Consider the following 26,020-nt stretch of genomic DNA (forward strand, 5'->3'; position numbering starts at 1 on the left):
TTTACTTACTTGAGTTGTTCGTACATTTCGACAGGGTAGTGTGGTTTCAAATCACTTACTGGAAATGACGACATCTAACCGCTACTACTTCTTCTTTTTAAAAGACACATTAAACTGCTTTTCCAGTCCTATATTGTAGTTCTGTGTAGCAGCTTTGCATGATTCAAAGTTCAAAAAAGCCTTGATTTCAGCCTCTGTCTGGAACAAGCTGTAGATGCTCCTGTCTCTTTAAGGCCCCCCTCTCAAAGCCCACTGTCTTCTGATTGGCCAAGACCTGAAGCATGTTACCAGGCTGTTGTAGTCGCTGGGCGGAACAGGCAGACTGAGCGTTGCCGTGCCGTTGCTATGGGAGCACATGACCATATATGGAACAGCGGCTCCGTCTGGCTTTTAAATACTTTAACCTCATTATTTGAAGCTTTGGCCATTTTTAACATGAACATCCAACATTATAATGTTGTAGATAAGTCATGAAATGTGGAAAAGTACAATAGGTCTCCTTTAATAGCGAATTGTAACCATGCGGATCATTATCGCCGTCATTTGACTTATCACTCGCCAAAACATTTGCCAGCTTGTTTGCTCACTTGACTTCAATTTCAAAATGAACGTGCTAATTCGAAGTTTACGATCGCAACTGTTGAAGCTTCCTCGTCTATTTTCACAAGTTTGAACAAAACTTGGTCCCTCCCCTTCCGCTACGTAGCCAAGATGGCGACCGTTGAGGGTGAGAAAGGGTCCAGCGTCCCGCGTGCAACTTTTTGATCGTTATGTGTGCACCATCTGGGTGCTCATAGTGCACTGCTTTTTGCCCGTACTTGTCAGCGTGAACGCACTTGTGCACTCAAAGCAGTAAGTGTGAATCTGTAAGAGCGTGAATTGAGACACAGCGTAGGAAGCTGCACAGAATGAGTTAACTAAAAACACAAAAAACAAAACGACTAAAAGCTTCTTGGTAAGAACAATAATCATAAATGAGCCCAGTATCTGTATGATTATTAACACATTTACCTCCATCTGTGACACAGAAAGTTGTCTTCTTTACTTATTAGAGGTTTTAATTCTGGGTGGGGGAAAAAGAGAAGCCATCGTAGAGTGGAGGGAGGAACAAAAAGGTGCGTTTTCAACTTTAGCCATTTCAGAGAAGAAGCCTCTGCGTCTGTAAATCAGGAGATAATTACACAAAGTAAAGGAAAGGTGCAGCGTAAATGTGTCCTCGTTGGTGATAATAGTGAATTACTGCTGTTTGGATGTGTGTGTGGTTGCTGCGGATGTGTGTGTTGGACATAATAGTGAATCATTGGTGTGTGTGATTGAGAGAGGTCTGTCTCTTTGCTCTGAGGATTTAGGATTTGTTTGCTTTCCTTCACTTCTCTCCTCCGGAGCAAAGACTCTGCTAGAAGCTGAAATCTTTAACAAGTGTGCACGTGTCTTCACACAATGATGACTTTCAAAAGACACCTCGTTAATAATTTGATCCATTAGTCAGTCTCACTGCACACAATGACACACATTGTATAAGCGAGACTACACTTTATCAACGTTCATTACACTTTGCATCTAAAACCACAACTAGAATCTCACCGTATGTATTTTACTGTCTCTGTTTTACTGCCTGTATATTTAATTTTTTAATTGTGTACTGTGTGTATATCAAGAACTTGACATCTGTCATAGCTAAATACTAAAGCCTAAATACTAATAATTTTAAAATTACCACAAAACCTTCAACCCTTACTGTGCATTCAGACCAAATGCAAATATAATTGTTGCAGAGTTTTTATCGCTGGACAACTGCTGAGTGTTCACACACAACACGATAACGGGAATTAACACAACTCTTATTACTACAGCTGTATGAACCCAAACTAAACATTACGCTGGGATTTATTAGCAATAAATGGAAAACTAAAATATGATGAAGATTTGTTAAACACATGAATTCATGCTTTGTCAGGTCTGTCAGCAGGACAACAACTAAAATGTTTGTTTTCTGAATGGAGTTTGGTTCGATCAGGGCTATGCTATGCTAACCTGTTCACAGTAAAGTACAACGACAGCTGGAATAAAGTTACAGACACATATTTTCTGAACTTAAGAGGTAGTTCAACCTCCTCACTTTCTTTTCTCCGGGTAATGTCCAGTTTTGTCCGGTTTTTATATAAATATGAAGTCGTAGTCCAGCAGAGCTCTGGGTGCCGACCGACGCTAACAACAACAACAGTGGAACCGGATGTGAACGGAAGCTGCTGAGAAGCTCCAGTGAAGATAAATCAAGCTGTAATCCCAAAAACTAAAGTAAAAAGCTAATTTAATAAAAGCAGTTAACTCTGAGCTCCTCCTGCGGGTAAACGGCGTAGCTGTCAGAGCAGAATCCAGACCGACTACAGGGGTTTATTTGTCCGAAAGCTGCGGCGCTGCTCCCTGCTCAGTCCTCTGCTTTTTCCCGTAGTTTAGCAGCTCTCCGTTGGCCAGCGGTGTTTAACTTCTCTGGTCCGCCTGGTCCTCTCCATACAACGCTCTGAAGACGTTGGTGACGTGTGGATAAACTCAATGCTGATAGGTTCATGCGACTCGAGTTGAAAATTTTCAACTCACGCTAAGCCCTTCGCGTCGCCGGCAGCAAGCACTCCACACCGCCCGACCAATAATCACGGCTATCCGCGTCTTTGCATTGACTTTGTATGTAAACTCAACGCCCCCAACGCTCACTTTGCTTTTGGTCTGAACGCACCATTACACCCTTTTTTTTTTTTTTTTTTTTTTTGGTCTTCATCGTGTGAATCTTTCGTGTGCTTGTCACTTGTCTTTGAATTGGGTAGAAATTTAGCAATGATTTGAAATTATTTTCTTGCGCCCCTTTGTAGAGGGATGGGACGTATCATTTCCGTACTTTAAAAAAGTCCTCTACCCGTTTTCTCAACAGGTAAAGGTCATGTGATGTCAGGATGCCTGGATTCCCAGCGGACCCGCCCTTTTCTGAACTCCACGGTGGTGCCATCCCAATCACTGAAGGAAGTGATGTTGTGCCTGCAGAGGACGTGAGCGACATGGAGCTGTTTCTGGATCTGTCGGAGTCTCCGTTCCTTCCCACCTCGTCTCCACTGGAGCTGAATGGGGAGGAAACGCGGCAAGTGGACGGCAGCTGGAGCCAAGAGGGAGACCTGCAGGGATGTGGATCGTGAGTGTCCTCCATGGATAGATCATGAGAACTTCATATTGGACTCCCAAGGGTTTGACAAATATTATACATTCATGGCTGACAAATTCATAAATCAAACTGTAACAATCCTTCTGTAACCACGATCTTTGAGGGAAATCTCTGGATTTAATTGAGTATCTGTGGTCATGACACCTTTAGCATCAGTTTTAAACTCACTGTGGGAAGCAAAATTGTTTTATCCCAAACCATGATGTTTTCCTAAACCTAACAAAACAATTTCATTTTTATTTTGAAAGTCTCACCGGATGTTGCACATTTATTCTTGCCCGCAGAGCCTCACACGTTCAAAAAACAACTTTAAAGGGTACCCAGGGTGTTAAAAAGCAACGCCAAGGAGTCTTGACCAAGCGTCCGTATATGACGAGTTGGGAGTAAAGCTGCGTTCCTGACTGCTCAGAACTGGGAAATTTCAAAGTTGAAATAAAGCGTTCCAGGTGCTTGGTATTACGCCGAAAGTGATCGAAAAACATGGCTGACCGTGACAAAGTGGACATACAGTTGAACTCTCAGCAGAGTTCATTATTAGGGTTGACGTTTAAATGAAAACAACTGACATAAATAGCTTTTACTAGATAACTGTGTCAGTTGGTAATCCTCAAGTCAGTCAGTGTTGTAGGCTGTGCTTCCTAATGTTTTCATATGTTTTGGCATTTTTAACATTTTACTGAGTAACCTGAGATCCTTTAATGTAACCAGCTACCTAAAAACATTAGCAGCATATTTCTACTTCAATTTACACGCAGAACAGGTTTTACTATATGATAGTAAGTCTTATTTTCTATTTAAATACCTGCAAATATACTTTTAGTTGATGGTTTACCATGCCATTGTTGTGGGACGTCATTCAGCTGCTACTCCTGAAGTCGGGGTACATATTTTTTCTCCAAGTTCACGTGTAAGAAATCCGACTTCAAGCGGCGTCCCATGGTACTTTTTCTAGTTGGAGAGTCATCCCCGCTGCAGTACTGCAACAAGAACATTTAGGACTTTTTCTCTGTCTTTCTAGATTGGAGAGGAGGTGGGTCCTCTGGCATCAGTTTATGAAAGAACACGCCCTCCTGGACACCTGGCTGCGATTGGCTGAGCAGGCTGTCAGTTCTTCCAACCCCACCCACATTACCTTTGTCACTGCCAAGGAAGAACAGAGGAAGTTTGAGGTGAGGAGAAATAAAACGAAAGGAACAAAACTTGGTCCCATAGATGAATTAAAACATAATTTGTGAATAAGTTCACCTCCAGCAATTTTCATTCGCACAATGATTTAAAGGGTTAAAAGGGAGGTGATGGCGCATGGATAAGATGCCTGCCTTTGGTGTGGGAGACCTGGGTTCAACTGTGACACGTCCACCAATGTGTCCCTGAGCGAGACACTTAACCCCTCGTTGCGACCTCTGACATGAACAGCAATTGTAAGTCGCTTTGGATAAAAGCGTCAGCTAAATGATTAAAATGAAATTACATTTCCCATCAAAGGAAATATTGAGTCTTTTAACTTTCAGTAATATAAAAAAACTTTTTTTCACAACCTTATTTATTACAGTTTTCACTTTGGATTGATCTGCATTTCATTAATATCAATTTAATTTATTAAATCTCTGTTCTGTCAAAGAATTATGTGTTTTAGATAAATGTATTGGTACAGGTTAAAGATATAATCCAGGTAGAGCGTAAACATCACTGCAGCCGGTCGTGAAGAGAAAGCAGGCAATATTTATGGGGAAATCCAGCCGTTTTACCACCTTAAATCACAGTCTGAGTGTGCAGCAGAGCACCCATCCCCACCGACTGAAAAGCTGTAGGTCCTCCTTGTTTGCCCAAATTAAATTCTGCTGTCAGGTTGGTCACTGCTGAGAAATCTGATCCTGAATTAAATGTTTTGACTGGTATAAAGTGAAACTAGAGCTGCAACAATTAGTTTGAAACAAGTATATATTGATTAAAGCTAGGGTAGGTAATCGGTTGTCTTTACATCCTGACAGCAATCAATAAATCAAAATCTCTGGGGGGGGGGGGTTGTGTCTGTGGCAACCCTGTAATAATCCTCGCCTTAATCAATGACTTAGTTACAGCCCGAAGTGAGACTGGATGTGAATAACTGTTAGCAAACCTTGTTAAATGTAGAATTACACAATGTTTTATGTCTTGTTCCCGTTGTACATGTTTAATAAAGCTGTAGTCAGGCAGAATCTCTACTTTGCTCCACAAACTTTGTATTGGCAATTTTTTGACAGCAGGTTTTGTTTTTGTACGATGATTTAAGTTTGTCTTAGGTGTGACTCACAACAGTAGTAAGTATCAGGGCTCAGCAAGTTTCATGTGCCCAGCAGAAAGAACCAGCTCTGTTTGCGGCCTAACCCCTAACCCTGTATCAGGAAATAAGATGCTCTCCTTTTAAAATCCGTCAGCCCCTTTATTGTTATATTATTATATCATTCATCATATCTTATATCATTATTATTTATTTATCTCGGAGGCCTTACAGAGAGTGCTCGGATGGTTTTTACCTTTACACATGGAAAAAATACCACTGCATGAAAAATGAAAAACAATTACCTGTTTCACTTCAACACACAGGACTTATGGGTAATGAAGTCCTCTAAAGAAGCCAGAGTTCCTTCACGTAGCTGCAGTTGTGTGTTCATGTTGCCTGCGTGCTTCTTGTTTGTGTTCAGAGGCTGCGGTGCGAGGCGGGATCTCGGCTCGTCCAGTTAGACAGCCTGACCCGCAGGAACCGAGCGCTGACTCGGCTGTTTCAGGGGTCCATGCAGGCTCGGCTGCTGGCGTCAACCAGAGAGTGTGGGCAACGATGGGACAATGTGAACGCCAAACTGGAATCCATCACCAGACAGCTGAAGGTCAGAGTTCCTCAAATCTAATTTTACTCTTGGTAATGTTTGTTTTATAGCCCAGAAAGCCTTTCAGTTAATCAGTTTGTGGTGGTTTTACTGCAGCAGCAGCTCCGGGCTTTACCTACTTTAACACCGTAAAGTATCCACTGGACGACGCGTTTATCAGTTAGTCTGTGTCCCGTAACTGTGGTCATTTGTGAGAACAGTGTGCTTTAAAGGAAAATGGTGAAAAGGTTTTACTGAAAGATGTGAGGATGGAGAAACACTCTTTCTCTCTCAGCTCTTTGTCTCAGAGTGGGAGGGGTTTGAGGCAGAGAGGGACGAGCTTGCTCTCTGGTTGGCTGACCTGGACGTCCGTCTGACCGAGGTGGATCACCAGACAGGAAACACCTGTGAAAAGCTGCGACGACTCCAGGTGTGTGTCTGTCTGTATAACTAAATGCATGTCTCTTTTCCCACCTCCTGTATATTTACCTTTTTTTTATGTGTGTGTGTCCGTCCAGTCCTTCCAGCAGTGTGTGTGCGTTAACTCGGGCCGTGTGAACGCCCTGCTGGGGCGTGGCGAGGCGTTGATCCAGCGCAGCCAACCGGCTGACGCTCAGCACGTAGAGAGCCGGCTGCTGGAACTGCTGCAGCGCTGCAGCCTCGTCTACAACAACATCGCACGAACACACACCCGGCTGCTGAGCATGAGACTGGTACAAACACACACACAGTAACCGCTGAAATGGAAAATACTCTACAGTTACGTCTAAAAACACATATGGATGTGAATCCAGGTCACAAGATATTTAAAAGTACTACGTGAAAGGTATACTGGATTTACTGGATTTACTACCCCTGTGATCTACTATTGCACTTTCATGAAGGTAGGGGGGTCTTGACTTTTATGCTTTGTTCAGATTTCAGGCATCAGACGTGTTTCTCCAATCCGACTGTCTGTCTGCACTCTTATTTGCAAGTGAACAGAATGGATTTGTATGTCCAGACTGCACCGACTTATCTGCATGGGTTGCTTTTCTAACACGTTAGGTGTCCGTTAACTACGTACGCTGGTGATGTGGCTTTCCAACGGACTGTCGCTCTGCTAGTAGCAGCATGGATTCTCCTCAGCAACTATGACGCACTCTGGATTTGATGTGTCGTGTTGCGAGGGAACCGAGATGCTTCCGCAGAAATCAGATTCAAAGCACCTCCAAATGTGGCTGCAGTTCCCACAATGCACTCTCTCCTTAGACTGTCCCTGCCTTCACCTTCCAAACGGTCTCAAGCCTAATTCAGGATAACCCAGAAGGCCTCACGCACTCTTGTTTCTCACTGGCTGAGTAGCTTCATTTATTTTGTGACATCATGGAGTTAACATACATGCAAGAATAAAACTAAATTGATCTGTGCACGAGGAGGAAATAAGCAGAGGTGCCGATACAAAGTCCTCTACAGCACAATCGCAGATTCAGTTCAATTCAGTCATAAACCACTGACGAGCACAGTGTATGTGTTTTAAACGACGCCGCAATATTCATAAGCTCTATAGCGGAGAAACGGTTTCAAAGGAGCACGGCACCCGTTTGAGACGTAAAGGTCCGTTTGCTTGACAGCAGTGGTGGGAAATAACGGGACAGAACATTTATCTGACAGTCAGAGCTGCTCCCTACTTTTAGGATTTTATAGACAAAATGTACAATGATCTTATAAAATACGACCGGCAGTATAAAGAAATGAAAGCGAGCTCCTCCTTCCTTCCGGCACAATGCTGCTCACACATGAATGCACCAGTAATAATATAACAACACTAACTGCATAATCAGTACTTCTACCTTTTGATACTTGGAGTACATTTTAGCAATAGTAGTTCATTACTTTTAGTTGAGTAAATGTTTGAATGTAGGACTTGTAGTGAAATGTTGACATAGTTGTACTGCTGCTACTTTCACTTCCTCCACCCTGAATGTCAGTTTGCCGCAACATAAACTCCTGAACAATTTGGTCTGAAATCTTGTTTTTCATATATTATCGTCGCTCCTCCTCCTCCTTCCTCCTCCTCCCTCCTCCTCCCTCTCCCTCCCTCCCTCCTTCTCCTACTTCCTCCTTTCTCCCTCCTTCCTTGCTCCTTCCCTCCTCCCTCTCCATCCTCTTCCTCCTCCCTCTCCCTCCATCCTCTTCCTCCTCCTTCTCCCTCCCTCCTCCTCCTCCTCCTACTTGCTCCTTCCTCCTTCCTTCCTCCCTCTCCATCCTCTTCCTTCCCTCCTCCCCCCTCCTCCTCCCTCTCCCTCCTTCCTTGCCCCTCCATCCTTCCTTCCTTCCTCCTCCTCCTTCCCTCCCTTCCTCCTCCTCCTCCCTTCCTCCTCTTCCTCCAGGTATTTGAGGATGACTGGATTCTGTCTCAGGCTTCAGACTCTGGTTGTCCTTCAGAGGGTCTATTAGAGGAAGAGGGAGCGCTTGATAAGTCCAACCTGGACCTCCCTGCAATTTCCAACCATCCTAAAGGTAAACGGACATGTAAAAAGGATAAACCACATCATGTGACAAAAATACAAATCTATCCAATAATCCATCAAACTCTTTCTCCATCCTTTCTCTAGATTTCAGCCAGTCAGCTAACCCCGCCCTCGCCATCTCCTCAGATCCGCCTGAACCCATGCACCTCCCTCCTCCTCCTCCTCCCTCCCCGTCGTCGCCTACCCATGAGCACCTGGGGCTGGAGTGGGACCCCTCAGTTGACATCGGACGTTCTGTCTCCCGTGACGACGCAGATTCGTCGTATTTCAGTATCCGCACTGGTAGGACATGACAGAAACTTTTAACTACAGAAGAATAAAAACTTTGATTTCACTGTTGTTTCTGAGTAGCTGCACGTTTACATTCAGCCCGGTTCTGTTTGTGGCCACGGTCACTTTATCACTTTATAACGTTATAATGAAAGTAAGTTGTCTTTAATGGACTGTGCGTGTAGGCCTGTGTCACAGAGACGGTCTGAAGAGGCGGAGCTACCTCAGCTCCCTCGGCTCTCAGTCCGATATCAGCAACGACAACCAGGAAGCAGAATTGGTGAGTTCGTTATCAATTCAATTCATTCAGCATTGTCAGAAGAAGAAAGGAGAAAACCGGGTTTGTCATAATCTCAGGTGTCCCTGTATGAGAAATGAAGGGACAATTATCTTCTCTATTGAAACACAGAATCTGCTTACAAAAAATAAAACTTTCATTTATTATTCCTGTAGTTACTTACTGTGAGTACCTGTTAAAGATCTGCTTTAGTCCTCCAACTCTCTGTACAATGTTTTCCAGTAGGGCTGCAGCTAACGATGATTTTAGTATTCGAAACTATTCGTCGATGCGTCGTTTAAGAAGTACTTTTGCTTGGCGGCGGCCGAGTCTTGAAGTGGTTGTGGCGTTCTCACTACGTGACTGATCGGTGACAGGGGGTCACACACCACCCGAGCTGACAGCGGCTGAGTCACCTGACGCTGGTCTCCAAACCAGGTTTAGTCAAGAAAACACAGGTGAAATGTGAAACGAGAAATGAGCTGTTTATTGTTATAAAGACAAAGAATCTGGGTGAAAGGATGGATCAGCTCACGCAGCTAGCAGGGATAGTCTGAACCACAGAGAGCTGCAGCTCGCCGACACCCAGTTACCTCCTGACTGTGAGGTCACAGCTCACGCCCCAAAAAGGAGAACAACAAACGCACGTGGTCACATTTTCAGCTGAGGACTGCGGCTTACTTTGGCTTCAACTCAACATCCATCGTGATTTCAGTTAAATGCTAAAGTTACTGTTAGCTTGTCTGTGGTCTGAGTTTCCATAGAAACACAAACCGTGACACAGAGATGATCTTCTTTCTTGACCAGGTAGTAATATCCGGTAATATCAGCCACCTTAACACCCTCATCCTGTCAGCTGATACACAGAGGAGCAGTGTCATACATATGTAGTCACATTGTATAGTTTTATTGGTTACTCTGTATTAGCAACAGGTGCTGAATTGATCTGACTTGCATCCAACATCCAAATTGATGTGTTTGAGGAGAACGACTGCAGAGATGCCACATCAGGCCGCTTCTAATTTCATTGTATACTCTCTCTCCTTTCTGTTGTTGTGCTCTGACCCAGATGCTACGTGGCCCAGAGGCTTCGTCTGTCTGTCTGTCTCACAACCACACACACACACACAGTCACTGATGTTCTGATACACCAGCTATCTAAAATTGTTCGCTGGCGCTGGTGTCGGCCTTATGAGCCGGTTACAACATTTTACCTTTTTTGCTGATTTATTGATGACGCCTGCAGGATGTGGCCCCTCTATATGTTGTCGGGTACATCAGATTCCTTTTTTCATTTTTATTTTGGCAAGACACAGGAGTGGAGAACTGGAAGTGTGTCAGCTGCGGCACGACAGAAAGGCAGCGGGAAACTGAGGAACAGAAATAAAGAGATGAAAATGGAGGAAAAACTGAGACGGGCGTCCATGAATGGGGGGGGGGGGGGGGGGGGCAAGGCCAGAAATGTGAAATATTAAAGTCAGTTGAGTATCCTCCTCTGCTAGCCTGCAGCTCCTTCCTCTCTGTTTCACACACACCCACACACTGTTGCACTGTCGGTGAACCCAGAAGCCCAACAGGAAAAGACACACACGTAAAACTGAATTAGCATCTGATTACGGCTGCAGCATCTCAACAAAGACATCAAAGTGTGAGCACGCTCGTGTCACTTTCTATTTTTTTTTTATAAATCTTATTTATTATTGGGCTCTCAGAGGTGTGATTTCAGCACGCCCTCCCCACAGGCTCAGCTCGGCTCGGCACTGTCTGCCCAGAGGATTTGATGTGCTTGTACTTTATTAAATCTGCAACCGTGTGACCTCGTCTCTGGGTGCTTGTACGTCACATGAATTCTGAATACGACTCAAAACACGTACCTGCATCAAATGCATCACTGTCAGTGGTTTCAGTTTATTTCTTTGAAAATTATCCTGCAGGGACCGAAACTTGCTGCAGATAGAAAGTCTGTCACAATCCAGATGGAGTCTGCTTTATTTCTCTTAGTTATGCTAATGTTGTTTATTAATGAAGCTGGAGGAGGAACCGTTTTTTAAACTGTCCTGAAGTGGTACATTCAAGGATGCTCAGACATCTGAGGACTACCTTGAATCGGAAACGAAGACAAGTTCAGCTCTGGACCAATTTAAAACAACAAAAAAAGTACAAGAGGGATTAATGACTTTCTCGTGTGTTGCACGTCTGTGCAAGTGTCGGGTAGAGCGTTGTATTTTTATTATGCTTCATCAGAAAAACTGCATGTGTGATACAGAGGACTTGGATCATGTGATCACAAGTTCTACATAAATTATTGTGTAAAAATGGCAATAAAAGTACAGTTGTAGCACAATACTTTATGAAACATTAAAAACAAATTTCTCACTTGCAGCAAAGTTTAAATCCCAAGAAGCCCTAAGTCGGTTTCAGTGTCCAGCATGCCCCTTATTCATTTTTGATTCTTACCAAACTGCCTGTGCCTCACCAGCGCCTGGCTGCATCGTACTGCTCTGAACATGGTCGTTGAGAAACAAAAATATAGGGCATCTCCGTGTACATGTGCCAACAGTGCACACAGCCTGTTGCAGTAGCAACTACTCGTCGTCTTACTTTTCTAAATTTCTCTTTCTTTAACATCACGCTTGATTTTTAAATCGGTTCCATCTGTCAACATTATCAGTACTTATTCTTGTTACTACTATTTATTTATTACACATACAGTACTGTACATATTTCCACACTTCTGTTTCTATTTTTAGACGTATATTTTATTTTTCTCATTTCTACTTGCCATTATTATTTCTATTTCTTTAATGTTTCATTAATTAGTGTTAATTTTGTCAGCCATTGAAAATATTAGTCTTAGTCCTGTCTCAAATGTCCTTGTTAGTTTTTGTCATATTTAGTCCACTGTATACATTTTTTAAAATCACGTTGTAGTTGACTAAAAGTCTGGGTATTTTAGTCAAAAGAAAACCAAAAGCATTTTAGTCTAGTTTTAGTCAAGTTCAAATCAGCTTTATTGGCATGAATGTATAACAACAATATTGCCAAAGCTACAAATAAATTACATAAGAACAATTAACTTCATACATTTCATTAAATAAGTAAATAAAACCGTAAAAGTTGTGTTTGTCTGTGTTAATAAAAAATCATCATTAACCATCATTTTAGTTGATTAGCATTATGGTCAATCTGCTCGAACCAAAATAGAGATTTATCATTTTAGTCTTTATTTCACTCATTTAAAAAAAATCCGGCCAGCATTCAAAGCACAGGAATTATAAAATACCGCTGAATGAACACAGTTTATTTTAATTTAAATTAATCTAGAGAGAGAAAATATGGCCTGTAATATTTTGTCTCCTCATTAAACTGAGTCAACAGTATTGCATGTTAATATAGCCACAGTCAGTGTTCAAGGACATTGTCACAGTCTCGTCATCGTCCCCTTTTAGTCAGGGGAAAAAAGGTCTAGTCTTAATTAGCAATGCAACAATTCCCCTCGGATCAATAAGGTATTTCTGATTCGGGAAAATAGAAAATTTGTTATTTTTTAGAAAGTTTTCTCTTTTTGGCAGCCAACACTTGCCAATATTGAAACGACCTTGAATGCAGCAAACAGAAATGCAACTGAAGTAGCACGCGGCGATGATGGCGCTTTGAGAGGAGCCCGTGTTGGATTTTTATAGTATTCTAAAATTAACTTGGAAATGAATCAAAAACCAGGATGGTACGATTTGGAAAATGACAGCCATGAACCTAGCCATGAAATCCTTCAACAAGATAAGAATCTTTTAGAGGCTGAATCTTCTGGACAAGCTTTATAAAGCTCGTGAGTGGAACAGAACTATTTCCCAAATAAACTCAAGCACCTGAGTGTTTGTTCTGTTTTCCCAGAGGGGTTGGACTCTGCTCAGTGGACACCAGTGGGCGACCTCGACTCCTGACGGACAGCACAGCGAGCCAGTCGGCTTTGACGGCAGGCGTGTGAGGGCGTGGCTGGGAGTCCAGAGCCCCGCCACTCCAGCGAGGAGGACTTCCTGTTCCAAAGCTGTGCAGACTGATGGGGAGGTGAAGGTGGGTGAAGTCATACTGTTGACTCTCTTTACCAAATGTTTTTTTCATTTAATTTATTGAAAATGGTAAGTGCATGTTAATAAAAAAAACTTGGACAATAAAATATACAAGTAAAACAAACAAAAAGATCAAAATCCAAACTTGTTCAAATATTCTTATCACTCACTGATTCTGTGCTTTGGGGCATTCCTTTCACTAAAATTGATTTATAGATTTTTGGATGACCAATCATATTTAGGTCTACTTCTGGTGCAAGACATCCGAGAGACAGTGAAATCTTTCCCAACCTTTGCTCCGCTGCTGCAAAATGAAAGAACCACTAAATCTGAACTACAGTTAATATGGAAGCACTAAGTTGATATTTTAACTTTTTTAATTCAAAAGATAAATCTGAATACATTTACTAACAAGTACTGTGTGTGTATCACAGCCTGATATCGCTTCTTCCTTTGAGCCAAAGAGCTCCATCGTTGTCCAGAAACTATAAAAACCCACCAGTGAGGCACACGGTTGGGTGACATGTTCCTTCATTAGGGCAACTTTATTTGTGTAGCTAAATTCATACAGCAGGGCACTTCAGTGTGCTACAGGGTATGGAAAACATTGAAACAAAAAGTAGGTTGATTTTTAAAATGTGCAAAAGCACAGGCAAACATTTATTTTGAAAATATTTATCTAATAATACATTAAATATTAAATAAAATGTAATTTTTACAAAATATTGTAAAAATATTTAAGTTTAAAATTGTTTTAAAATGTAAAATAATTTATATATATATATAATATAAAAATTTGGTTTTTAAAAATTAAAAACATTAGAAAAATTTAAATTAAAAAATTTAAAACCATCAGACAGGAAGTATTGAGAAATGGAATAATAATAATATAATAATAATAATCCTTATTTGTAGAGCACTTTTCAAAACAAGTTACAAAGTGCTTTAACAAGTGTAAAGAATAATACAAAAAAAACAAGATAAGAGCATGAAAAATTTATATAAAATTAGTAAAATAAAAGGGATAAAATAAAGTCAAATAAGATCGGGAAAAGCGCTCCTATAAAAGTATGTTTTAAGAAGGGACTTAAAAGAGTTCACTGACTCAGCCGACCTGATTTCCTCGGGCAGGCTGTTCCAGAGCCTCGGGGCCCTGACAGCAAACGCTCTGTCCCCTTTAGTTTTCAGTCGAGACTCTGGAACAGACAACAGACCTCTGCCCGAGGATCTCAAGGTACGTGCTGGTGCGTATGGGACTAAAAGGTCAGAAATATAACAAGGCGAGAGGCCATGAAGAGCTTTAAAAGTGATCAATAGAATTTTAAAGTCAATTCTAAAACATACTGGGAGCCAGTGTAATGAAGCTAAAATAGGAGTAATGTGGTCATATTTCTTTGTTCTGATTAAAAGCCTGGCAGCTGAGTTCTGGACAGTCTGGAGTCGATCAATAGATTTTTGGGTTAAACAGGTGAAAAGGCTGTTGCAATAATCAAGGCGTGATGAGATGAAGGCGTGTAAAATGGTCTCGGTGTCCTTAAAAGTTAACATAGATCGAATTTTTGCTATATTTCTAAGTTGATAAAAACATGATTGAACAAGCTTTGTGGTGTGCTGCTCGAAATTTAAATTACTATCAAACCAAACACCAAGGTTCTTTGCCACAGGCTTAATGTGATTTACTAGGGAACCAGCAGATGGCAGTATTTGATTTGCCATCTGCTGAGACCCGATGACCAGGATTTCTGTTTTGTCTGAGTTCAGCTGGAGGAAATTATTTGACATCCATTTTTTAACTTCACAAAGGCAGTTGTTAAGTGAACTCAGCATTCCAGGGTCTGTGGATCTGACGGGCAAGTATATTTGTGTGTCATCAGCATAAATATGAAAAGAAATGCCATGTTTATGGATAATATGTCCAAGGGGAAGCAGATACAAGGAAAACAAAATGGGTCCTAAGACCGACCCCTGAGGCACACCATATTTAACTGGACAGAATGAGGAGACATAGTTGTTTACAGACACGCAAAACTTCCTATTTGACAGGTAGGATGAAAACCATTCTAGGGCAGTACCAGAGATCCCCACCCAGTGCCTCAGTCTGTCTAACATGATGTTGTGATCAATGGTGTCAAAAGCAGCGCTAAGGTCCAGGAGTACCAGGACTGAGCACATGCCTTCATCAGCAGACATTAAAAGGTCATTGGTGACTTTAAGCAGGGCAGTCTCAGTGCTGTGGTACTTCCTGAAACCAGACTGAAACTTTTCAAATATTTTGTTATTTTCCAGCACAGTGAGCAGCTGTTTGGACACAATTCTTTCTAGAATCTTTGCAATAAAAGGCAGTTTTGAAATTGGTCTAAAATTATGTGGGAGGGAGGGATCTAAACCAGGTTTCTTTAAAAGTGGGTTCACGCAAGCCGTTTTAAAATAATCAGGGACACAACCAGTAGATAGGGAGCTATTGAAAACAGATCAAATGGGGCCCAACAGAATCCATTACTTTCAGTAAAAATTTTGTAGGTATTACATCAAGTGGGCTGGAGGACTAACACTTGAATAACACTTGTTGATTTTGTATTTTTTGATTGACTTTGTAATATAGAATAACCGCAGCCTTCTTGTAATCCTTTTATTTTGCTGAGCTTGTTTTCCTGCAGTTCAGCATTAACATTCAGCACATGGCATCACATGAACGTGTGTGTGTGTGTCTCCTGACCTGACTCTTGAGACAAACTTGCTGTCTCTCATAACGTTTGTTATGGAAGTACATGGATGACAAAATAATTCAACGAGCACAAAACTAATTTGTCCACTATCCAGTCTGCAAGTCAACTAGAGTGTTCAGACACAGATTTAGGAGCAGAGTCCATTTTGAGTATGCAGTTCCTGTCATATAAATATACCATCTCACATATTGCATGCACGTCTTTCTGCTCTCTTTATTTTCTCCAACTGTTTTAGCTTGAGAGTTTGCAGCAGGGCACTAAGTACCTTCTTTAAATTTAATCTGACTCTGAAATAAGTCAAACTCAAAACAAGCTAACTTGCTTGTATGTTCAGCGTGGTTTTGGTAATTTAGCCACACTGGCTAAAGGGGTGGGGGGCGGGGGGGGGGGTCAGATTAATACGCCAGCCACTGCATGTAAGGACTCATGGACTTGGTAACTAACTTTGAGCTAATTTTAATCAATGTCCAATACTTTGGTTTATGTACTTTGTGTTTAGTGCTAATTAGCAACTGTGAGCTTGCTAAAGTAAGATGGTGAACACAGAGCTGCAGCCTCACAGAGCTGCTAGTGTGGCTCTAGACTCTCGGGATGATTTACACTAGAAAAGAAGTGGTTTAAACACGTTGTCCCACTGTGGTGGATATCAAAAGTGTTGATACCTGATCTGAACAGCCACACCCCAAGGCGAAGTGAAAAACCAGCCGTCATAGAGAGGGGAGAAGCGATGGTCAGACGCTGCCTCCCCTCAGTAAGGTGTGGGGGAGGTTTCTGAAGCAAATGATAAGTACTGTGACGGAGTCACTGGCCCCATTAGGAGGCTATGGTTAAAGTTGTGGGGTTTAACAGGATGATACTTAACCTTCATGCAGACCACATGAGGCCGACGGCCGTGCCGTTCACGCTACACAACTTGCCGTCTTGTGACGGGAGTCTTAAAGTGGTTGTGGCGTTCACACTGCGGTGACTGATCGGTGACAGGGGGTCACACACTACACGAGCTGACAGCGGCTGTGTCACCCGGCGCCGGTCTCCAAACCATGACACACACAACGACTGGCGACCGCCGATCAACCGCTGATTTACCCCCGATCACAGCCTGACGCTCGCCGAGCGGTAAATCGGGCTGAAAATCGTGTAGTGTGAACGAGGCTTTAGCTTTCAGGTCAGAACAGATTACACTCAGTTTGCACTCAGAGCACCAAAAGTGGGGGGTGAGCCTCTTCGATAATTTTTAGAAACAGAAGCTCTGTTGATTGCTCACATGCAGGAACACAATCTGTCAGCATCGCACACAAATCTCATTCTGTTCCTACAAATCTGTGTGTGCATGCTCTCAAATTTTAATGCAGGCTTAACAGAATACACATTTGTTTAGGGTTCCATATTTTTATGTCTCCAGATGGGAGGCCCCAAAATGTGGGTCCAGAAACCGACTGGTGTCCCCACAAGGTTATTACCTCGTGTACAGTAGACTGTCTTGACAGAGTGATGTCCTCTCTCAGCAGAAGCTCCATCAACATTCATAATCATCAGCCTTTATTTTTCTCGGCACATCCACCTTTGTAAAGATGGATTCCTGAATAACTGTCCTCCATCCCCTCTCTCTGTTTTCTCTGTGTCTCTCCGCCTTTACGTTTCTCTCTCCATCAGACTTCATTGGCCTTAACCTTCATTTTCTCTCCCTCCCTCATTACCGGTGAAAGTGTCTATTTATTCTCCTCTTCCTCTGTCTCGTCCGGCACTCCTCGGGCCGCCGAATGAATCCATAAAGTCTTGATTTATGCACTGAGTCTGGCTTCACTTTAACCGTCGCCATAAAAACAAGACAGAAACACGCAGACTGACTCCTTTCCTTCCTTCCTCTTCACTTCCTCCTCCCCTCACCTCTGTTTTTCCTCTACCTGACTTGCAGTCAGTTACAGATAACCGTCCATGTACAGAAAGGAGAGAGAAACTGACTGCGGACAAGGAGAAAGAAGAAAAGTTGGTAGATGAGTTTTTCAGGGTCAAATCTGATGACTTAAGTCTCTGTGTGTTATTGTAATTGGAGCAATTTAGTGCACACTCATTTTCACTATGCAACTTTGATTGAACGTGTGTTTGTGCGTAATAGCATTGGCACCTTCTAATGGAGGTTCATTACTGACAAAACTATTGAGCGAGCACAAAACAAATTGGAGCAGAAATCAACCTGCGAGTCCAGATCTGAGAGCAGTGAAGGAGAGAATCAGGAGTTTAATCAATGTTTTGGCACAGCTTGTATACAAACTCAGACTGAACAAACTCTGAAACCAATGATTATTCTCAATAATGACACATTTGTCTTTTAGTTAATTAATTTTTGACTCCATAAAATGCCCATCACAGCTTCACAAACCCAAAACAAATGTTTTACAGACCAACTGTTCCACTGCCCAAAGATTTATCCAGTTTACTCTGATATCTAGCAGCCTTTTGGCTTTATACATGACTGAAACAACTGCTAATCTGAATGGTTGGCAATTAACAAACTCTGTCAATTGATTTATTGTTTTACCACTTAGCTCTCCAGATTAACCATGATTCTGCAGTTGCATGATGATATTTCACATCTCAGAATTTGGAGAGTCTTTTCATATTCATAACGGCTGCCATGTTTTTTTTTTTTCTACAATTGTTTGCGCACACTGAGATCCCAACAACTGGTGTGTTTGCCCAATTATTTTTAGTAAAGTTAAAATGTCTGGTTAAGGCAGATAGAACTGTCACAAGATGATCCCTTCATGGCCTTAACAAGAGCTGCTGACTTCACTCTTGAACTTGACTCCTATACAGGTTAAGGTTGATCGAAGTCTGGCTTAAACAATGCTCACACGCCCATATATACATTGACAAAACTATGGCTATAATCATTCCTCCTGTCCACACAGAGCAAGAGATTAAAGACAAAATCTTCAATCCTCGTTCTGTGTGAAAAATAGGCATGTAGAGCCACCTCTATCTTTATAAGAATAAAGGTTAACAAGCAAGTAACAAGGATCTCCTGTGAAGAAGCAAAAACACGTTGTTTGGCATTTGACAGAATTGAGTGGAGCTACCTATTTGCAACTTTACAGAGGTTTGGGTTCGGTACTACTTTTATTGCCTGGGTTCGCCTGTTATATGCATCTCAGAAAGCGTCAGTAATAACCAACACCCTGAGGTCGCAACCTTTTCCAATGTCCAGAGGCACACGACAAGGGTGCCCACTTAGCCCACTCCTGTTTGCCTTGGCTATGGAGCCCTTATCAATTAAATTAAAAACTTGGCCAAACGTACATGGAATCTGCAGAATGGGCATAGAACACAGAGTTTCCCTATATGCTGATGATTTGTTGTTGTATTTGTCAGACCCAGTCTCGTGTGTTGCAATACTGAACAATTTTGGAAGTTTCTCGGGTTATAAATTAAATTTATCCAAAAGTGAATGTTTTCCGATTAACAATTTAGCCCTCCAGATTTTAGACAGTGGTAGACCCTTTCATATATCCAAATCTGTCTTTAAATATTCAGATTATATATTCAATTATATTCAAATATTCAAATTTTTGTACCAATTTCAATGTCTCCCAATCTTCATATCATTCAATAGACGGATTGATTTTTACATTTTTATGTGATTGAAAACCTTTTTAGAGAGGACTAGTGCTTAGCACTTCCTAATCTCAGATAATACTATTGGGCCTCAAACATACAAAAAGTTTTATATTGGACACAGTCTCCAACAACAGATTGGCGCACGGCTGAGGTGGATTCCTGTATGTCAACATCTCTCTCTGCTCTGATCACAGCAAAGTTTTTCTCCAACACAATACACTGTCAACCCTGTGGTAAGCTCCAACCTCAAAATTTGGGCACAATTGAGAAACCGATTTGGTCTCACAGACTTCTCCATGAGTAGCCCTATCTTTAATAACCATCTCTTCCCTGCAGCTAGATTGGACCACACCCTTCACGCAGTGGCAAAAAGCAGGCCTGGCTCGGTGTAGAGACTTTTACATAGACGGTCTCTTTGCAGACTTCAACGCTCTGTCCGCTAGATTTCCATTACAACGATCAGATCTATTCCGTTATTTCCAAGTCCGTCACTTTGTTCAGTCCTTGAGTTCGAACTTCCCATCCTTACGGTTGACATCGGCTCTGGATAATATTTTATGAACACCAATGCCACATAAGGGCCATATTTCATTTTTGTTAAATGTGATTACCTCTTCCCATGAGGTATCACTAGATAAGATTAGGCCAAGGTTAAAGTTAATGGTAGCTCTTGTGCTCCTCTTAATTTACAGTTTAAAGTATTTCACAGGCTCTACTACACTACATTTAGTTGAAGCAAAATATATTCTGACATTGACAACAGGTGTGTTCGCTATCACTCTGCTGAGGCAGATATGGCTCATGCTTTTTGGACCTGCCCCAGATTGAGGAGTTTTTGGTTATCAGTCTGTGATATTTTGAACGAGGCTTTTGGCTCAAAAGTAACACCTGCGGAACTGGCGGTTTTTGGAGTACTAACAAACACAAGCCTGTTGTCACCTGGCATGAAAAATCCATTTGCATTTGCTTTCCTTCTGGCCCGGCGTAGAATACTGCTGGAATGGAAATTTCCTGCCCCCCCCCCCCCCCCCCCCCCCCCCAAATCATCAATCTGGCTTAGCAACCTGATGTCTTTTCTGAAATTGGAGAAGATAAAGTATACTATTCGGGAACTTGGAACCCCGTGTTGCTGTACTTTGAAGGACTTAAGTCCCTGCCCCAAACCTAATGTGCTGAAGATGACAATTAGGCCCTGGTAGTCTGACATCATTATTACTATATGTGTCACGTTTATTTACTATTTATTATTTGTTATTTTATTGTATTATTGATTTACTTGTTGTTGGGGTTTTTTTGTTTTTTGGGGTGCGGCGGTGGGGGGGTGGTTGGTTCTTACACCAAGATAATTTATCTTGAATGTCAACTTTGTATTGTCTCTTCTTAACGTGAATAAAAACATTGTTGAAAAAGACTGGGGGAAAGAGTTTATATTGACACAACGTTCGGAGATGAAGAAGTCACCTCCTACAAAAGATGGCTTCTCACTATGTAACACCATTTGCCTGATGGTCTAGTACGAAAGGTCAATATATATTTTTTGCAAGTTAGACAGTGTGTAGGAGTTTTTCTTTGCTACTTTTGACTCTCCTGTCCCCCTCCGACGTACCTTCTCTCGTTATAGAGGTGCGAAGTTATTTACTGTTATGTTACAGGGTTACCTGCACGAAAGCCACATCGACGCACTCAACCAGCTGCCTCCTCATCTCAACAACAGCCAACAGCCTCTCCTGGCACCCTCCTCTTCACCGTCACAAGATCTAAACGCCTTGTCTGATTGGATGAAGCACCAAAATCCATCAAATCCTCAGGTGAGTGGTGTCAGTTAGTATCTTGGTTTTGAATATAAAGGTAAATCACAGGGCTTGTTTCAGCTTTCTTTGAAAGAGACACAACACGGTCCTGAGACAAGATTTCATCATTTCACAATGATAAAAGTGTCAAAAATTCATTTGGTATTGATATTTTGATGGAAGAAAATAACCTTAAAAAAACCGATCAGCCGTAATATCCTGAACACTGACAGGGGAAGGAAATAACACTGATTATCTGGTTACCATGGCACCTGTCAGTGGGTGGGATGTTACGGCTGATCGGGCAGCAGGTGAACATTGTGTCCTCACAGTTGATGAGTTAGAGGCAGGAAAAATGGGCAGCGTGAGGATTTGAGCGGCCTTGAAGAGGACCAAACTGACTTTCTAGACGACTGGGTCAGAGCGTCTCCAAAATAGTCTGCAGGGGTCAGTACCTATCGGAAGTGGTCCAAGGAAGGAAAAGCGGCATCAGAGTCATGGACGGCCAAGTGTCATTGATGAAGGCCGGCCCGTGTGGTCCGATCCACCAGACGAGCTACTGTAGGTCAAACTGCTGAAGAAGTTGAAGCTGGTTCTGATAGAAAGGCGTTAGAACAATCAGAGCACACACAGTGGAGTCCAGGCCTTGACGGGTCAGGGACCAGCAAGTGGTCATAATGTTATGGCTGATCGGTAGATGTAGTAGTAAAGTAGTGTTAGTAATGTCCTCAGGGAAGAAATAAACTCTTGTGTAAAGGCAGATTAAGAAATGTTGCCTGAAACCACTGCGGATCAACAGAAGCTCTCTGTTCTTCAGGCAGAAGAAGAGCGGCCCGCTTGTGAAGAAGCTGAGTGTCTTCTCTCCGAACAAAGGTGAGAAAAAAGTTAAAACCCTCAGAGTTGTGTGCAGATGGAGCAATTAAAGATGTAAAGGTGAAGAAGACGTGTAAGCAAAAGCACAGAAGGTCAGTGGCGAACAAACGTGTTTTTGATCAGTTCATTAGTGTTCTCTGTTTGTGGCATCAATCTTCACCGGACTGTAAGACAGGCTCTCCCTGCGTCTGTGTGACATACAAATTATATAATTATTTAATTGATTATACATATATAATTATTCCAATTATTATGTAGTGGAGCCAAGTTTTCCAGTAAAGCAACTGAGTGATTAAATGTTGACCAGCATTAAGGTGCTGCCGAAATTAAAATACATAGTATGAACTCAAAATAACAAAATACAGTATGTGTGAAGGGACCATGGCCATCGCCAGGATTTTAGAAATAACCATGAGAAAATTATCTCATCACTCATCCCGTCAACCTGCAGACGCCAAGAAGAAAGTTCCTAAAATGTTTTAATTATTTATATTTTCCATGTTTTATTTATTGAGTTGGCTCATCTTTTCTACAAGTTGTATTAAAATGGGCTACTTTTTAAGGAAATCAGAAGCGTCTCAGAACTACCTCTATTTTATTAACCCTGACCCCAAATATTTACTTACTTATTCATGTAAATTTAGTTGGTCTTAAACTGTAGAATGTAAACTTCCAGAAATTACTAAAACCAACAAATACCCAGAAAAAAACATACTTTTTTATTTGACTGGCCACCCTTTCACAACCTCTTATGTCCGGTTGCCCTTGACTTTAACCTTCGTTGGTTAACCAAACTATGACTGTTTCTCTACGTTTACCACGTGTTTGATTTCGTGTGACTTTCATAATGTGGTTAAGGTCCGGTGGCCTGTCGCTGGACTGGTTTGGGAAACGCTCATCGTTTTGGGAGGCCCTGAGGGGAGGACCTGTTGGTCTCGGCTATAAATGTCCACACATGGTTTGATAAACGCCTCAAACCATTCCGGTGTCTGGACAGTTCTGTCCCCCATAACATGCAAACCTCCAATCTCCACCTCCTTGTCCTCCTCCACAGTCTGACCTCCAGCAGCAGGGCCCCTTCCTCTCTGCTCTCCCCGGCCCTCCTCTACGTCCTTCTGGTTGCAGCGCTGGCTCTCCTGGCCTGCCTGATCTGGGTCATCCTGGAGCCGCCGTGTCACCGCAGCAGCAGGTTCCCACGTGGCTTCCACCTAGCACTGAGCTACGTCAACGGACCCCCGCCTACATGAAGACCACCCTCATGAGTTCGGACAAAGCACTTTCCTCAGGCTCTGCAGAACGGAGGTTTGCAACTCATCATGACAATCTAGACAATTCGCTCATTTCAATTAACCCACAAGCTCGACTCAGACATCAAAGATCTCTGCCAGAAATCTGCAGGGAATGCAGGATGAAGACAGATAATTAGACCTCGAGTCAAGGTCAGCACTGAGGTCAAACGTGCTTCCGCAACCTCCGAAACAGCAGTTCTGCCCATTTTCCAATGTTAATTTCCATCATTATCCATGAAGCTAACTACAAATTAGCTCCTGTACGGGTTAAACTCGGGCAGCTTTATTGTTCTAGGGATGTAACTGTCAACGATAGGCATCAGTTAATGGTTTTAACCACAGCTGTTACTATTTTTCTCCCGACAGTTAAGAAGAAGCACGAGTGAAATGTCCTGAAAGGTCTGAGTGTCACTGAAAAAGGGGGGGAAAGATGTTTTTTTCTTAAAACATAAATGTTTGGCCAGTAAAGTGAGACCATCCCAGCATGTTTCTGTGCTGTTTACATCATTTCAAAAAAGAAGAAAAAAAGAGGCAGCATCAAGAAAGAATTCTTTGATTGCATTGGACACATCTGAAATAATGTTCATCCTTGACCTATTTATTAATTAGTCATTTGAAGTGGAAACTAGAGTCCTGATGGCAGCTGGTAACAGTCGATGGTACATTGTGATAAAATCAGCCATTTGCTTAACATTTTTAAACTCCTGAAAGCTGGAAAAAAGACTATGATTCAAGAAAAAAAAACACTCGGTCACTGATCATGATGTATACAATAAGCTCCTTTTCTTTTTTTCACTCCACACCCGGTACCTTGCTCCTGTCAATTCCAGCTTTCATTCTGCGTGTAGTTCTTTCCTATAATCCTCATGTCCATTAAACACAGTATGTAACACACAATGTGTTATCTTAGATTGTCATTTTTGCTCAGTGAAAGCATTTGTAGTATCGTCTGGTTAAAGATCCACACTAGTACTGGGTTTAGTGTTAGCTTTGGTGTTGCAGGAAAGTTGAATGCCTTATGAGGGTAAATAATAGAAGTATATACACTGTTTACCCAGTATTTGACATTGTTATTTTATTTTTATATTCTAAACACTGATGGGTTTGACCAATGAGAATGTGTCTTAGTCTGAAGTCTGACTTGTAGGGTTGTTTATTTCTGTTTTTCCAGATAGAAACGCAGCACTAGCGCTGTAGGGAGGTCACGTTCAACAACACTTTCATTACTCACGTTATTATGTAAAACATTTAATGAGGCTTACATATGATATATCTTTAAACTGCTATCAGTGCTAATGTAGCTAAAGCTAACGCATTGCATGCAGCTGACAAGCTTTTCCATAAATGACTGCTTTGTTTGATGCCATTCATGTCATAATTATGAAGTGTTTTGTACGTAATTTAAATCACTACCTGCCTTGTTACATCGTGATAGCACTTCAAATCGATTTAAGATATTTTATAACAAAGGTCTGAAAGGGAAGTGTTTAATGATATATCTTTTTCCGTCCACTAACAGTGTCATCGATGTCACGCACCAGCTTTAAGAAGGCGCTGTCTGCTTTATTGTGTTTTAAGTGACTGGAGAGTTTCGGTAAACCAGCGGCTGTGAATTTAGCTTTGGTTCAGACACCCAGTGCGTCCTCACAGGCTGTGGTTTGACCTGCTTTTGTCATATGATGATTGGACATTTTTGAATTTATGATGTAGTTTCATGACTGACTTTCTCAGGGGAATATGTCAGTTCACGTTCCCTAAAAAAAAAACGGTTAAACTTGACTTTAGCCGGCTGCATTATGATGATGGTGAAAACGTACATTTTAAGGCTTTCAGAGGTCTGACAATGTCCTAAATAAAAGGGAACTTGATAAGTCAACTGCATCTAAAACATTTCACTTTTTATTGTCTAATTATTTTGTTGATCATTGTTTAATATTAAAAAAACAGATATCACGTCCAATCAAATGTTCTTGCTTTTGTACATGTGTTTGAAGACAATAAAATGAAACGTTTGTATTTTCTACATCATTTTGTCAGTTTTGCATTAGATTTCTCTGAATGTATCAGGAGAATCCATCAGCGTTTATCAACCAAATCTTTAGTTATCTTTATTTCTATCATGAATAACTTTCTATTTTACTGGGTTTCCTTGCAGAAATGTGGTTCTATACAGACAATCTTTTCCCTAACCTTAAAACCTTGGTTATGTTGTCACATTTTTCAGAGCGGGGCTCTCATTTCTAAACGCTGCGTAAGTACAAAACAGGGCTGGAAACGTGCGTACGCCACTTCCCAAGCAAAGGTGGGATCTATAAAAAACAGACCTGACGGGAGAATGTGCGTCCTGTAAGTAAACTCTGAACCATGCGTACGCACATAAAGAGGAGAGCAGAGAAACGGCGCCTCACATGGCAGAAGGATGAAACGGTCTGAAATGAACAGGCCTACTGCTGTGTAAAATAAATCGCCTCTGAGTATTACAGGCTTAAAGCCTTTCTGAAGAAACAAACAGCCGTTTGACTGATTTTCCCTTAAGTCCG

The 26,020-nt window shown here is 41.8% G+C and overlaps 1 protein-coding gene across 3 annotated transcripts in view; it reads left to right on the forward strand.

Annotated features, from left to right (window-relative positions):
• Nucleotides 1-24,377, forward strand: part of si:ch211-137a8.2 (uncharacterized protein LOC777613 homolog) — a 45,967-nt gene extending 21,590 nt beyond the window's left edge. For 2 of the 3 annotated variants that reach the window (XM_038693821.1, XM_038693820.1), the window contains 11 exons: nt 2,927-3,181; nt 4,230-4,380; nt 5,896-6,078; nt 6,353-6,487; nt 6,576-6,770; nt 8,430-8,559; nt 8,655-8,852; nt 9,026-9,120; nt 13,009-13,188; nt 21,181-21,336; nt 23,246-24,377. In XM_038693821.1, coding sequence (XP_038549749.1) covers nt 2,949-3,181; nt 4,230-4,380; nt 5,896-6,078; nt 6,353-6,487; nt 6,576-6,770; nt 8,430-8,559; nt 8,655-8,852; nt 9,026-9,120; nt 13,009-13,188; nt 21,181-21,336; nt 23,246-23,617 — 2,028 coding nt within the window. In that variant the 5' untranslated portion in view covers nt 2,927-2,948 and the 3' untranslated portion in view covers nt 23,618-24,377. Of the gene's footprint in view, nt 1-2,926; nt 3,182-4,229; nt 4,381-5,895; nt 6,079-6,352; nt 6,488-6,575; nt 6,771-8,429; nt 8,560-8,654; nt 8,853-9,025; nt 9,121-13,008; nt 13,189-21,180; nt 21,337-22,135; nt 22,192-23,245 lie in introns of all 3 variants that reach the window. The other variant, XM_038693822.1, reaches the window with a different exon arrangement.
• The last annotated feature ends 1,643 nt before the right edge of the window (nt 24,378-26,020 follow it).

This window comes from Micropterus salmoides, unplaced genomic scaffold (assembly GCF_014851395.1).
Source record: "Micropterus salmoides isolate LMB-PRFRI ecotype aquatic unplaced genomic scaffold, ASM1485139v1 Ms_hic_scaffold_3, whole genome shotgun sequence".
Lineage (NCBI taxonomy): Eukaryota > Metazoa > Chordata > Actinopteri > Centrarchiformes > Centrarchidae > Micropterus > Micropterus salmoides.